Raw genomic sequence first — 16,311 nt, forward strand, 5'->3', positions numbered from 1 at the left:
TCAGCCTCCCGAGTAGCTGGGACTATAGGTGCTTGCCACCATGCCTGACTAATTTTTCGTTTCTATTTTTAGTTGCCCAGCTAATTTTTCCTATTTTTTTTTAGTAGAGACGAGGGTCTCACTCTTGCTCAGGCTGGCCTTGAACTCCTGACCTCAAGGGATCCTCCCTCCCACCTCGGCCTCCCAGAGTGCTAGGATTACAGATGTGAGCCATGTGCTGGCCTGATCTTGGGCTTCGAAGCCCGTTTCCTATTACTGAAGTATCAAGTTCCCCTAAAGGGCCCCAGTTCCATCTGGCTTTCTCTTGTGGTGGCCTGTGTTCCCTGACTTTGTCCAGTCCATGCTGGTGAACTCGACTGGGATCTGAAGGCTGTTTACTGAAGGGAGGGAAGCCAATGAGGCAAGATATGAAGCCAGGGAGAACCTACAAGCCAAAACTCAAATGGTGCTACACAAAGGGGCAAGTGAACAGTTTTCTGGGTGACCGACAGAAAGAAGTCATGAGTTTAAATCAAAGACTTATTCAATGGGGGGCGATGATACTTTTAAAATCTTTACACTAAAAGATCCTAGACAGGGGAATCTTAACAGCTTCTGAATAGTTTGGGAAGATATGTGGGTACCTCTACCACGTATAGACTGAAAAGAAAACGACAGCCAGCTGGAGGTGTTCTCTGCGGTGTGCCTATATAGTCCTCGGCATCCATTCCTGGCATCCTTCCCACACAAGTGCCTAGTGCTTCCGGCTTCCCATTGGCCTCCTCCTTAGCACAGCAGGAAAGGGTGTGGTATTATCCATTTCCACTCTAACACGGAGGCTGTTGAGCAAAGTAGCTACAAGCAAGGACTCTGGAATTCAAATCCTGGCTCCACCATGGACCACTGGTGACCTTGGCAAGCAACATGGTCTCTGTATCTTAGTTTCCTGCCCTGTAAAAGGAGAATAATGATACTACACCCATCTCATAAGACTGTGGAAGGATTAAATGAATAAATCTAGGCAACTCACTTAGGACAGTGTCTGGCAAATAGTAAATACTCTGTGTTAGTTGTTATGAAAGAATTTGTCTTGGGTTCCAGAGTATTTGGGCATCAAGCAATTATACTTAATAGAATTTCAGGTACCAGCAAGAAGAGGAAGAACTATTTGGGATGGGTTTCCATTACCCCTAAAAGCAAACCTGTGCCTATATATTAATAGCCTGACTATACCCTGAATAGTATCCTTTTAGCATTCCTGATCTTCCAGATACTCCCTAAGAATATGAGCCAAGAACAACCCTGGCTGGTGGAGACCTTGTCACCTGACTGAGGGAAAATAGGTCATGCATCCCGCTATCCCTGGCCTATGCCTCTGTCATCTGGGACCTATAGATCCCTCTGCCCACATATAGGCTGGAGTCCCTCTCTTCGTCTCTCACTGACCCATGACTCTGAGACTCTGGAGCATACATACACCTAAGACCCCCAGTCAAATCCTCTTTAAAAACTCTATAAAGTGGTCAGCACCAGTAATGCCAGATTCAAACCAGAGGATAACTGTTTTACAGATAGCCAAACTGAGGTTCAGGAAAATGAAATCAATGGTACCTAAATACCAGTCCAAGAACTGATGTCAGTCCTTACAGTAAAGTTTTCACTGGTCCTCAGCAAAACTGGAAAAATAAGAATAATGCCCAGCCTGAGAAAGAGCGACATCCTGTCTCTACTAAAAATAGAAAGAAATTGGCTGGACAACTAAAAATATATAGAAAAAATTAGCTGGGCATGGCGGTGCATGCCTGTAGTCTCAGCTACTTGGGAGGCTGAGGCAGAAGGATTGATTGTGCCCAGGAGGTGAGGTTGCTGTGAGCTAGGCTGACGCCACGGCACTCTAGCCCGGGCAACAGAGCGAGACTGTGTAAAAAAAAAAAAAAAAAGAATAATGCACTAAGTTTTTCATAAAGCTGAAATTATTCGATTTTTAAATTGTGAGATTACATTTTATCTTCCTGTGTATATGGGAAGGATGTTGAAATGTCCCTTTTTACAAAATGACATTGATAGGAGCTGGGATATGAAACTAGATCGTCTGAATACTTTGTTTCTTATTACATTATTTTAATTACTTTTAAATAATTTAAAAATGACATAAATTTTAAATTCAATTTTAAATATTGAAATAATCATTAAACAATTTATAAATATTTTTATACAATATATACTTTAAAATAACTTCAGATAAAACTCAGTACAAGGTTCTGTTCAAGGTATCCTATGCAGGATTAAAAACTTAAATCCTCACATGGATAGGGCAGGTAGTAACAATGAAGTAGATAGGAGAAAGGAAAAAAACATTTGGGGGGAAAAAAAACACAAAAACCCCTAAATGTAGCATTTAAGGGAGCCTGTCTCCCCCTGCTGGCAGTGGTGGTGGCAAAATGAGTCTTGAACCACAATGGTGCTAACTAGGAGGACTAGAATTGGAAAAGAAGGACCCTACAGCAAGAAGAAATAGTGCTTCAAAACCCACTCTCCATCACAGGGACCTTACCCTAACCAAGAATAAAGAGAGTAAAAGTAAAAGAACTCGTGGTACTAGGAAATTGTCACTAGAGACACTGATTTACAACCCCTGGAAAATTAACTAGGAAAGAAAAATTTTTACAGTGGTTTAGCTATATGAAAATATTCGCTATCGATTTTCTTAAATTGCTAATTCTATACATCTAATTATATAGAACCATACAGTAGAACGATCATAAAAATAATGCCTATTAGTAAATTGGCCTGATTCATTTGGTTCCATTACAAAACTTGTTTTTGAAGTTCAAATTATTGAAACAGCATGGCTGCTCATAACGTAGGTAAAATCAGAGAAGTTTGATTTGCCCTTTGGAGGCCCATGAGAAGGCTGTCCTCATACTTTTATTTCATTGATTCTTTTTTGTCTGGCATACATTATGCTCTCACCCACTTCCATTACCATAAATCTAACTTTTATCTGTTCTTAAAGCTTTATCTGCTGGTCTCTTCCTCCTCCAACAACAAACAAAAACCAAGCTGAAAGTTCTTTTTTTTCCCTTCCTTGATTTTATTAATTAGGTTTTGTTCTGAATCTTCTAGTACTTATCCCACTCTCTCTCATATTACTTATTTGAGCATGCCTTATTTCCCACCAGATTTTAAGTTATCTGAAAGCAAAAATTGTTTTATTCTACTTCAAAAAGAGGCTGAGAAGATGGAATCTGACCACTATACATTATATACATCAAAATATCACTATGGGCCGGGCGCGGTGGCTCAGCCTGTAATCCTAGCACTCTGGGAGGCCGAGGCAGGCGGATTGTTTGAGCTCAGGAGTTCGAGACCAGCCTGAGCAAGAGCGAGACTCCGTCTCTACTAAAAATAGAAAGAAATTAATCGGACAACTAAAAATATATAGAAAAAATTAGCTGGGCATGGTGGTGCATGCCTGCAGTCCCAGCTACTTGGGAGGCTGAGGCAGAAGGATTGCTTGAGCCCAGGAGTTTGAGGTTGCTGTGAGCTAGGATGACGCCACAGCACTCTAGCCCAGGCAACACAGTGAGACTCTGTCTCAAAAAAAAAAAACAACCAAAAAAAACACATCACTATGTATCCCATGAATATGCAAAAGTATTTGTCAATTAAAAAAATAAAATTTAAAAAAAGAAAATTCCAGTCCCCCCTGCCCCCCCAAAAAAGAGGCAATACGGCTTCATGCATAAAAGCTGGGACTTAGTAGTTGTGTTATCATACGCAAAAACTCTTTATAATACTGTGTCATAAATTTGTAGAGGAATCATAAGAGAATGGATGTAAAGCTTCCAGGCTTCTAATTACATGATAATTGTTAACTTTTATTTTTACTCTCTCTATCCCCAAAACAAAAGCCTTACATGCTGTTGGCATTCAATTATTATTTGTTAGTAGAGCTTATCTAATAAGTACATTCATACCCGATAATACATTAGAATTAGCTGTGTCTGGAGGACTAATGTGATTAACCATGACTTAGTAGCGCTTAAAAATGCTTGGCTTATCAATACAATTCCACATCACCTAGATCAACGCTGACCAATATAACTTTCTGTGATGCTGGCAACGTGCTATAATGCGCGTTGTCCAATAAAGTGATTATTGGGCTCTAGAAATGTGGCTTGTACAACTGAGAAACTTAATTTTTCATATTACTTGATTTCAATTAGTTTAGTAGCTCCTAGTGGTTGCAGCGCAGCTCTAGAATCTGCCTCGACCCGTCTGCAACCTTTAAACTTTTTTTAAAAGAGCCGGTGTCCTCTTTCTCACTTGCCAAAGAATTCTTTCTCTAATCTAAATGACTCTCACTGATTCAGTGCATCAGAACTTCGACTAGTGGCCAACTCCTTTTTTCCTTTCGCTGTTACGTGTATCTTCACAGTAAAACTTCGCTAAGAGCTGACATGACAAATCTCTCGGGAGGTCGCATGGGACAGGGTGAGTCAAACATCAAATGACATGTAATCATCCAACTAAAATAACACATTGCGTCCCTGCCTTTAGGTGCACAGTCCGCAGGGTTGACGGGAACGCAAACAGACCTTGCGACAGCCGTAGCAAAAACGCGGACCGCGCGCGGGAGGTCAGGACCGCCCTCGTCACGCGGACTCGCGTCTAGCCGCCCGCCCCGCCACGCCGGGCAATGTTGCCGCGGGCCCGTGTAAGGGCCAAACGTAACGCGTCCCGCCTCCACCTCTAACGGCGTTGCGGCAGTGCACACCACGAGAGTACCTTCCCCCGCCCCCCACAAAAGGGAATCACGCCTCCTGTCGTGTGCACTACAAGCCGGCCCGCCCCTCGTCCTCGAAACCCCGCCTCGAAACTGTGCCCAAGCCGCTCATTGCTCAAGGCCCCGCGTACAAAATGGCGGCGGGGCCTCAGGAACCAACCATAGAGACGTCCGCCTGCCGGAAGAGCACGGGCCTCCTAGCGACAGCCCCGCCCCGCTCCGGCCTCGCCTTCCGGCGGGGGCGGAGGAAGGGTGCGTCTCCACGGGCTCTTCTAGGAGAACGGCGCGCAGTCTCCATGGTGCTGGGTCCTCCGAGCCGGGTCACGTGGCTGGTAAAAGCCGTCGCGGAGGCGGGGGGGAGGAGGAAGAGGCGGGAAGCTGGGGGGCTGGTAGCAAGAGACCGAGCGACGACGGGGTTGTCATGGAGCCCTGGGGCCGGGCTCGCGCATGCGCCACCTGACCCGCGGGCTCGGTCATGGAGCCGCGACCCCGGCCTTAGGTGAGAAAGGGAGGGCTGGGCCCGCGGGGAGGGGAGCACGGATCGCGCGACAGGAGAGGGATTGGGCGGGGAGCGTGGGAAAGGAGGTGGGAGTAGGGAAGAGAGGAAGGGGAGCGAAGTAAGCAAGAGGGACAACCGGGACTTTAGGGGGACTGAGGGCCAAATGGTGGGAGCAGGAGGTGGTGCGTCCCTCCCCCATTTAGTTGGTTTTACTGTGAGAGGCGGGGCCTGCGTGGGAGAGAGACTCGCGTGTGGCGGGGGAGCTTGTGTGAGGAGCAAGTGGGGTGAGTTGGTTAGGGCAGGTGAGCTCTGGTTAGCCCAGAGGGCAACAGCCAGCCGGCTGTCCGGGCGTGGAGAGAGCCTGGAGGCCTGCCGGGCAGTGAGCTGAAGGCCAGGGAGCGGGCAGGTGAGTGGGCAGAACTGGTGACTGGGTGAGGGTCCGGGGCCTCTAGAATGAGGCTGGAGTAGTGCCCTGTTCTGGGCCCAGGGCACAGGTGTGCTGTCTTTTCCAGAGACCTGCCTTCACCCACTTTGCAGGTTATTCTGGGTGGCTGGCTTGGTGCTTGGGGTAGTGGTTTGGTGGAGAGGTGGGCAGTGCCAAGTAAGGAGTTAGTGGTTAATGGGTGGGTTGGGGGCAGCTCTGATCCGGGCACAGGCTGGAGCCAGGCTCCCTGTTATTGCCCAAGTCCTGGCAGTAGGCATTGCCTGGGCGTTTGCCCTGGAAGGCTGGTGGTATGCCAGTCACAGCACAGTACTAGGGTCTGCCCAGTTCTGCCCTGCTGAGCTGGCAGGCTGGTGGATGCCTGGAGGGTGCACATGCTGTCTGGCACAGATGCAACGTGGGCTGGTGCGAATGGGTAGGTGGGCACTGTTACTGCGAACTCTTTTTGCAGCAGGGGATCTGAGAAAGTTCTCTAATCTGATCTCCTCTCTGAAAGGTTAAAATGGAGAGAGCCATACCGAGTACCAAACGTGGGAAATTATATGGAATTGGGGTTTAGGATCTTTGACATGAATTTTCAGCCAAGTTGGAGAATGGGAATGAATGTGAAGCAGAAGATGAGTGTTGGAGATTTAGGTAGATGGGGTTTTTCCACTGTTAAAATAACACAGACAGTCTCCCTGAATGGTATCTCTGAATATGCAAACCAAAAGCAAATTACTTCAGAGAAAACCTAGTAACATGTTTATAATTCTAACTGGAATTACTCATGGATTTCTTTCTATGGCCCTGTCACTTCATTGTATGGAAGCCTCTGCTTGGGCTTTCACCTAACACCTCTGTCCAGGCATGCACGTTATACACGTGATGCATTTGAAAGGGAACTTGAGCTCTCAGGAACGTTGCCAAGTATCTATAAAAGGAGAGATCTGAAAGCAGCATTTCGGATTCTTTCCTTGTAACCCTTGGGCCTCCTTATAATCATAAAGTGCAAATCTCCACAGAGATTGTTTGTGGATTAGGCTGACCTTTAATTTGGATGGTGGATTTGTCCCTGAGGTTTCATCTTGGAATAAAGGATAGATTAGGTATCTGTTTTCTGCAGGGGACCAGACCTGGAGGTTAGATCTTGAGGTGACCATGGTGTTTGGAAATGCAGAATCTTAACCTTCAAGCTGTTCAGGTATTTCTGTGACAGCTAAGCTGCTAGGGCTGTCAGAGAGACCCAGCAGGACAGAGATTTACTGGAATTTATTATTCTATTGAATACCTCACATGTTAATTGTTGGGGGCTGAGGTTGCAAAGATGAAAAACAACCCTTGAGGTTGAGGAGACAAATAATTAGACTCTAATGTAAGAAGTGCAAAAATAGAAGCAAGAGCTAAGTGCTTTGGAGCACTTGCTAGAATTTTATCTATTTATATAAACCTGTATATTTATTGATTCACTTTCCATTATTAGTTTTAGTGTGTACGCTCTTCTCTGAGAAACTTTTGGACAATATGTTACATATACATGCATAAGAGGCTCAACTAGGGTCAGTTCTGACGGTTTTGGAGCTTAATTTAGTCCTTGTAATGCAGAGTAAGGGACATAGAGTTTCAGATGTTTCTAAAGCAGTGTTAGTGTCTTCCAGTTTGTGCCAGGAAGCAGAGAGAGAACACAGTAACACAATGGGTAAGAGCTTAGTAACCCAATTTCAACTAGTCAGTGTGTGAGCATCCAACTTTACTGTAAAATAATGCCGAGGAGGAAAAATCAAGCACCTTCTTGAGGTTTTCAGACTTAGTCATTTGCACCGCCCTGGGTTTGAGAGACCCGCAGTAAATGCCATCACTGTCTGCTTCTCTCCTGTCGAGAGCTTCATATGGTGCTGTGTGTGAGTGGGTCCATTGTTCATGGCTAATTGACTCCCTCAGCCCACCCCTAGGAGGAGGAGGTTGTGGGGGGAATGTAGCCCTTCATTCTCCATCCCACATGAACCTCGCTAGCTGGGAGGCTGAGGCTTTCTGCGGCTTAAAGAGAACTTTACTGAGAACAGGCTTTCATATTTGTAAGCATTTTCACATTTAAAACAGTCAGTTTACCATTATAAAGTTGATTATGCATTCTTTATTTCCAAATGCCAACAACTCCCCATGATCTAAAATTTTAGTGTCTGTTCTCCATTTAACCATGTAGGGGTGGAAAGGTGTGATACCTTTCCTCACCTATTATAAGGGTCATGGTTGACTCTCCCCTAACAAAAGACAGGTTAACAGGAGAAAAACATAAGTTTCTTTTCTTTTTTCCTTTTTTAGTTTTTCTTTTATGAGACAGAGTCTCACTATGTTGCCCAGACTGGTGTTGAACTCATGGGCTCAAGGGATCCTCACGTCTCAGCCTACCTAGTAGTTGGGATTATAGGTGCATGCCACTGTGCCCAGCTCCTACATAATAGTTTCATTTAATCAAAGTTTTATGTGATGTAGGAGCCCTCAGAAATTAAGACCCAAAAACTCAGGGGAAACTGTCTGTTTTTATGCTTAGGTTCGATGAAGAATGGACGGCCATGTAGAAATACGATTGGACAAAAAGGGTGTGATCTAATCTAATGGTACTAGACCGAGGTGGGAAACCCAGCAAGGCCTCTCTGTTCAGAATTCTTCTTGACCTCTGTTTAACATGTCTTCCTCCCTGGTATAGGGCAGGACCTATTCTGGAATGAGGGTCTTAAGATCCACTATCAGACAAGGCAGATCAGAGAATTTCTTTACTGCCAAGTCTTATGCAGAAAGGCAGGGAAGATTAGAGTGAAATTTCTACTTTCTATGACCTACCCGCCTTGAGAAAGAGGAATTGTAGTGTCTGTGGCCCACCTTAAGGGAGAATGGAAGGCAAAAGAAAGAAGTACAGGAAGGTCAGAAAGAGACCTTGCTTCTGAGGCCCTTCCGGTGTCCTTCAGTTCACAGTACTCAGCATGCCAAAGCACCATACTTTGGGATGTCGTTTCCTGAGCCCCAACAACCAATTTATCAATGTTTCAGTATTTTGATTTTACGATCAATATATTGTCTTGGTGAATTCTCGGTAAGGTAAAATAAATTCCTGAGTATTTTCTGTAGCTCAGTTGGCTACACTTTAATAACAATAGCAAGACCTTTTTCATTGTCTTGTCACAAAGATTGTAGAAGACTAAATTGGGATGCTTTATCTAAAATACCTGAAAACAATCCATGTTTAGTAAGATAATGTGAAACTTTGTAAGGTTCTTAATTAGTTGCAACCAACACGAGCTACCATCCTAATCTAAATCAGCAGCCTGGTCAGACTTGAATTTGTCTGAATGCCCATCCACAGCTACATCTACTTCCATTTTGAAGAAGGCTCCTATTCACTTTTGGACAATATTATTTTAGGAAAATTACACTTTGCACATTTGTTAGGTTTCATACAAAAGGATCCTGATTTAATTAGAGATATAGTTTTACATTTTAGTTTCCTTTTTTTTTGAGACAGAGTCTCGCTCTGTTGCCCGGGCTAGAGTGCTGTGGTGTCAGCCTAGCTCACAGCAACCTCAAACTCCTGGGCTCAAGCAATCCTCCTGCCTCAACCTCCCGAGTAGCTGGGACTACAGGCACGCGCCACCATGCCCAGCTATTTTTTTCTGTTTTTGGTAGATACAGGATCTCACTCTTGCTCAGACTGGTCTCAAACTCCTGAGCTCAAGCGATCCTCTCCTACCTTGGCCTCCCAGAGTGCTAGGATTACAGGTGTGAGCCTCTGTGCCTGGCCTGTAGTCTACTTTTTAAACTGTATTGGCCGTATCATCAAACTTCATAGCTGTCAAATAAACAATTCTTTTTTTTTTTTTTTTTTTTTTTGAGACAGAGACTCACTCTTTTGCCCGGGTTAGAGTGAGTGCCGTGGCGTCAGCCTAGCTCACAGCAACCTCAAACTCCTGGGCTCAAGCAATCCTACTGCCTCAGCCTCCCGAGTAGCTGGGACTACAGGCATGTGCCACCATGCCCGGCTAATTTTTTTCTATATATTTTTAGTTGTCCGATTAATTTCTTTCTATTTTTAGTAGAGACGGGGTCTCGCTCTTGCTCAGGCTGGTTTCGAACTCCTGAGCTCAAACAATCCACCCGCCTCGGCCTCCCAGAGAGCTAGGATTACAGGCATGAGCCACCGTGCCCAGCCAATTCTTTTACATAGTGCTCTACAAGATGTGGCAGTGCCATTGTTTATCTTTTATGCACATAGGATTAAACATGTGACCTGTGGAAGAGTACTCGATTTGACATGAGTTGAATGAGGAAGCCAGTTAGCTCCCTTAAATGAATTAGACATGGGGCAAAATGATTTTTACTTGGAATTGTATTTAAAATTCACTCTGATTCAGTCCCATTTGTGTTCCCTTTAATCCACTTCTACTGTAGCAAAAGTATGAGCAAGAGAGTTGCTCAAGGATGCTTGTAAGCTTCCTTGTCCTCTATTTAACTTTATTTTGCACCCTTCTGCTTCTTGGGTGATTGATGTTCTTCATTAGGACATTGATGTTCTTGTATTAGCAGAAATGTCTAGGCTGAGCACTTCAGGGTATTCCAGATGCAGTGCTGTTTGGCAGGGGGCTTGCGTTTCTCTCCACTCAGAAATAGGATGGAGTCTTGAATGGATTGTAGAATAAAACATCACCAGGCTTTGCTTACTTCCACCCAGTTTCATTATTATTGTTGTTTTCCTAGTTGTCTTTCTGTTCTCTTTATCCCTGTAGTATCCTTTGTGTTCTTACCATGCTGGCCTTATAGTTGCCATTCCTTGGTAACTCAAATGGCCTTGTTAAAGTATCTGGAATGTTCTCATCCTTGGACAGCCCTTTGAAGGGCTGATTTGTCTCATTTTTGCACTGTTAGCCTAGGTCCGGATCTGCTCTAGACTAGCTGTGTGTCACTGGAGCAAATGTAGGCCTCACTCCTGGGCTCCAGTCTTACATGTGACTGCCTACCCAGCATGTGCACTCGGATGGCCCGTGGTCGCTTCAGTGTCTTCATGACCGAAACTGGGCTGGCTGAGCCACGCCACCCTCCCCTGCCCCACCCCACCCAAGTCCCTCCAGTGCTTTTCTTGAGCTCCCTAGCTTAGAAAATGGTACCACCATCTCCCGCTCCCCCATACAGTCAATGGCCAGGTCCCGTCAGGTTGGTCTCCATGTGTCACTTCTCCCCATTCTCCACAGCCACCACCTTAATTCACCTGACTGCTATCATAGCATCTGAACAATCTCACTGCCGCTCTCCACTTTACTCTCAGTCCAGCATCCAAAATGCAAATCTGATTATGTCACTCTTCTGGTTAAAATCCTTCTTTGGCTTCCCATTGCTCTTAAGTTAATATCCAAGTCTTTCCAACATGGATTCCTAGGCACTGCCTGTCTGTCCCCCCACTAACCCTCTAGCGTCACCGCATGGCATTCTGCCCCTCTGTACTGTGCTCCAGCCTCCCTGGCCTTTCAGCTCTTTGATGTGCCAAGTCCCTTGCCCTCTTAGGTCCTTCCCACTGCCTGGGACACACCTGCACACTCCACCCATTGCCTTTCACCTGGCTAACTCCTACCAACTCCTCATCCTCCAGATCCCAGCTACATGGCACTCCCCAAGTTCCCCGGACTGTTAGCCCGTCATCCCCTTCATAGCTCTTAACCAGAATAGTGATTAGCTGTGTGAGTACTTGATTAACATCTCTCTCTCTCTAGATCCTAAGCTCCAGGAAGGAAGCGACCATGTCTATCCTGTTCACTCTATACCCCAGTCCTCGAACATGCCTGATTTACAGTGAGCACTTGATAAATATTTTTAGATGACTGAATGTAACTTATCTGAGCCTCAGTTTCCTCTTCTATAAAATGGGATAGCAACTGAGGAGGACATTGTGAGGCTCAAGTGAGATAACCTTAATAGCAATAAATATTACAGACTTTTATACAACATAAGCACTTTATTAGATATGATCTTATTTGCACATAAAAGTGTTTTTTAAGCCCCAAAATAGCACGCATATATAGGGAGTTGTTTATACTCGGTTCAATACCTCATCCCAAGAACTTAGAGGTTAATGTGAGAAACTCTACGCTATGGGAGGTGGCAATAGGTCGCGAGCCTGCAAATGTGTACCAGGAAGGGAAAGCAGGAAAGTGCGCCCCATCAGTGCTTTTCCTTTTTCCCCCTCTTCCCTCTCCCGCATGGAGGGTGAGTTGGTTATCCATTCCAAAAAGCCTAGTCAAATGTGCCTTTGTTAGCAGTTTACAAAGCTTACACTGAATGTGGTTTGTGTGCCTTGAATTTGTAATGGAATTAGAGGGCAGCCAGAGGACCGTGAATCTCTTTTTGAGTGGAAACCATTCTGTTTAGTAAACTTGAAGCTTTTGTCAACTGAGACCTCTGAGCAAATACAGCTGAAGTGGGCGAGGCCAGCGTTCTTTGCCCTCACTTTATTCACTGTTCGGATCACCTGTCTCAGCCCTCCAGGCAGTGACTTCTTATGTAATTGTTGTTTTTCACAGGGCCATCCAGATGAAAAGAGTACCAATGAATCTGCCTCTAGCCCAGTAAAACATGGAGAGGAAAAACCCATCCAGAGAGAGCCCCAGAAGACTCTCGGCCAAACTAGGCAAAGGCACAGAGATGAAAAAAGTGGCTCGTCAACTCGGCATGGCTGCTGCTGAATCTGATAAGGACTCTGGATTTTCAGGTTAAAAATATCTTATCCTTTCTATACTATGATGAATGATTTGCCTGCAGAATTTCATCCTTAAAACTCATTTGTTGTGATAAGCATGGGATGTTTCCACATACAGGATCAATAACTATCTGATCTTTTATAATGGTAAATCTGATGCTATGGGGCAGGGTATCCACCCAAGTCACCATGGGGCTAGTTCTGAAAGAATGATTTGACATCTTTTTTCAACTTAGACTCTCAACTTTAAATCTTACATTTCCAACTCTTGCAAGTGATTACTGGAAAAAATATTTAAGTACTCATAATTCTGTTATTTCAGCTCATTTTTCATAGTAATTGTTACATTGTAGGAAAAAAATACTACTGCATGTTGTCATCATGTAACAAATTTGAAGGCTGCCAGTTAAATGAAAGTAATGCTATGCATAATTTGTTAACATAACTTATTTGCTAGGAAAGTAATTTTGCTGTGTTTAAAAATGTTCCCCCCAACCCCCGCCTGACGATACGCCCCTTGCAGTCTCTGTTCATCTTTTTTTTTTTTTTTTTTTTGAGGCAGAGTCTCACTCTTTTGCCCGGGCTAGAGTACCATGGCATCAGCCTAGCTCACAGCAACCTCAAACTCCTGGGCTCAAGTGATCCTACTGCCTCAGCCTCCCGAGTAGCTGGGACTACAGGCATGCGCCACCATGCCCGGCTAATTTTTTCTATATATTTTTAGTTGTCTGATTAATTTCTTTCTATTTTTAGTAGAGACGGGGTCTCGCTCTTGCTCAGGCTGATCTCGAACTCCTGAGCTCAAACAATCCACCCACCTCGGCCTCCCAGAGTGCTAGGATTACAGGCGTGAGCCACCGCGTCCGGCCTGTGTACATCTTGTATTTGGACTGTGAGCCACCTGGCCCAATTCTAAACTTGAATATTTATTAGAGACAAGAAAATAGAACAATTTTCCTTATAAATTTGTCTTAAACCCTGAAAGGACTAGCTGCGTACTCAAGGCATCTTTTAATTTTGTGTTGAGGCTCTTTTTATTTTCAGGCTTGAGGGTCCTGGCTTGAATATGGCTCTAATGTCCACAGTTTTGACCTACCGATGGGGGGAGTCTGGCTGAGTCCACATCCTGAGAGTAGAACTCTCTCTAGGGGAAGATTTGTATCATCCAAACTCACAGAGACTAATTGATCAATTTTGCTGATTTGTTAATTTATAGTGACAAATGCAGCTGTTAGAAAAACTAGAACTCTTCCATCCTTAGATTGCTGTATTTTCTCCCTGTAGGCATGCTGCACAAGAAGCCAAATTTTAAATAGACTGTTGCTCAGAGAGGAACAGAGTACCAACCAAGGGATTAGATTAAGAGGAATTAGTTGCCCTGCCCAGGGTCAGGGCAGTTCAGGGAAGGGTGGCCCAACCCTTTGGGTTTTTCTTCTCTATTGCTTAGCACTATTTTCCTAGCTTGCCTCCTAAGTCTCACCTGAGGCATTTGTAAAATACTGATCACCAGACCCCTCTCCTGAAGATTCTATCGATGGTCTGGGGCCCAGAATGTGTGTTTTATGATCAGACAGGTTTGGGAAACATTGCTTTAATACCGTGTTTGCTTTTTGTCCGTTTTTCATATCATGAAGGTAATACATGCTCATTGTAGAAGCTTAGAAGTTTAGGAGAGTACAAAGAAGAAAATAAACATTACTCATAATCCTACCATCTGTTATTTCCAATATTGTTGACATTTTGGCACTTCTCCTCCCAACAACTTCAACTTTGTCAGCCATTTGTTTTAAGAATATTGTACTATTCAGACATAAGGTGGTATTAAGATAATCAAATTCATTATGTTCCAGAAAGTGGCCCCGGTGAATGTCAGTGGAATGCTTCCAGCCACTCCCGGGCCAGGGGCCAGTGATTTCCTCACTGCCTGAGTTATCGTTCCAGTTACCTTGGAGTATGATAACATTTGCAAAATCAAGATAGGTTTTTTTTTTAATTTTAATTACTTTCCCAACTTTATATTTTGAAAAATTTCAGATTTATATAAAAATGAATGAATACCCCACATATCTTTCTTTCAGATCCCCTGGGTGTTATTTTTCCACATTTGTTTTCTCTTTCAATATACATATGTACACATACAGGCTGAACTTTTTGAAAATAAGTTGCAAACATTTGACCTTTTGCCCCTAAATATTTCAGTACAAATCTCCTAAAAGCAAGGACATTCTTCTGTATACTTATAATTACCATACCCAAGAAAGTTAACACTGCTAGTTACCGTTAGCTACAGTCCATATTCAGATTTTCCCATTGTCCCAGTAATGTCCTTTATAGCTATAGTCTTTTTGTCTATTTGTTTGGGATCCAGGATCCAATGAGAATTGTGCATTGCATTTAGTTGTCCTGTGTTTTTAGTCTGATGTAGTCTAGAACAGTTCCCCCATCTTTTCTTTCTTTCCTTTAATTCCTTCCTTCTTTATTTAGGACATTGACATCTTTGAATGAGTCAGGCCTGTTGGTTTGTAGAATGTCTCACACTCTGGATTTTCTGGTAGTTTCCCCATTATTAGAATGAGGATAAATGTTTTGACCAGGATACTACATAGTTGATGTCGTATCCTTCCCATTGCAACACATAAAGAGACTCATAAGTTAGTCTTACTCTTAGTGATGCTCTGGTTGGTTGATCACTTGGTTAAGATGGCATGTATCAGATTTCTTTATTGTAAAAGTTCCCTTTTCTCTTTGTAATTAATAAGTAATTTATGGGACAATACTTGAGATTGTGTGGCTGTCCCATTATCCAGCAAACTCTTGATCAGAGCTACAGCCATTGATGATGATCCTTGCCTGAATCAGTCACTACGTTGGTGGTTTAAAAGTGGTGATTTTTAAATTCTACCATTCTTCGTGTATCATTAGCTGATGTTCTTCTGTAAAAAGCACTTTCCCCCCTCAACCCTCTTTTTTGCATATCAGTAGTGGCTTCATGGATTCTTTTGTAATTCATTTTGTCAGTCCATTAACATCATTATTTTTGATACTCAAATTGTCCCAGATTTGGCCAGTAGAAGTCCCTTCTAGATAACCTATGTCTTTTTGACATGTCCCCATTAGTGTTTGAGCACTTCCTTCCTTTTTGGGACAAGCCGTCCAGGCTCATCCTGTACTGTCCCTGCCAAAGACTTGGAGTCAGCAGTGTCTCCAAGGAGCCCAGATTTCCTTTATGTGCAGAATGAAACCAAGATGCAAACACTGGGTATGGACATGACTTCTGGGATCATTTGTGGTTTTGACCTAATGGTTCTTAACTAGAGGTGCACATTTGGATCATGTGTGCTTTCTGAAAATACACCTACCTGGGCACCAGGTAAATCACTTTACTAGATCAAGGGGAGGGCCCCAACATCCGTAATTTTTGAAAATCATCACTGGAGATTCTAAATCGCAGCTCTGTTGGTTAGTGTCCTTCTTAGTCATACAGTCTTCTTTAAGCTGGAGAAAATGGAATGGTTGACAGTGCATTTAAATTACAGCTACATGCCAGTCCTGCTCGTCCAGATTACTCTGAGATGCTTGATTAGCATTCAGGCTTCTCCCAGACTCCTCAACAGCAGGGTACTACAATGTATTGGTTTACTCCAGGAATCTAATTACATCCTTTTTGTGTGAAATTTACATAGGGCAACCTTATTTTCTTTGCCTTGGAGAGCATCTTTGTATCACCCACTGGGATCCCCAAAAGGCATAGTCAGCATGCACTTAGGACATCAGCAAAGGAGGTGCTCAACAGGGTAGAGGGAACAACAGAGAAACATTTGAACTTCAGCTTTGATGAACTCATCCAGAATTTCACAATTAGAAAATTTAGGAAGAAGCTTTTA

The 16,311-nt window shown here is 43.8% G+C and overlaps 1 protein-coding gene across 2 annotated transcripts in view; it reads left to right on the forward strand.

Moving 5' to 3' along the window:
- The first annotated feature begins 5,064 nt into the window (after window positions 1–5,064).
- Window positions 5,065–16,311, forward strand: part of CIPC (CLOCK-interacting pacemaker) — a 17,374-nt gene continuing 6,127 nt past the window's right edge. Inside the window, exons 1-2 of one of the 2 annotated variants that reach the window (XM_012656256.1) lie at window positions 5,065–5,267; window positions 12,252–12,439. In XM_012656256.1, coding sequence (XP_012511710.1) covers window positions 12,304–12,439 — 136 coding nt within the window. In that variant the 5' untranslated portion in view covers window positions 5,065–5,267; window positions 12,252–12,303. Of the gene's footprint in view, window positions 5,268–5,531; window positions 5,674–12,251; window positions 12,440–16,311 lie in introns of those variants that run through there. The other variant, XM_012656257.1, reaches the window with a different exon arrangement.

This window comes from Propithecus coquereli, unplaced genomic scaffold (assembly GCF_000956105.1).
Source record: "Propithecus coquereli isolate 6110/MARCELLA unplaced genomic scaffold, Pcoq_1.0 Scaffold5, whole genome shotgun sequence".
NCBI classification, from domain to species: domain Eukaryota; kingdom Metazoa; phylum Chordata; class Mammalia; order Primates; family Indriidae; genus Propithecus; species Propithecus coquereli.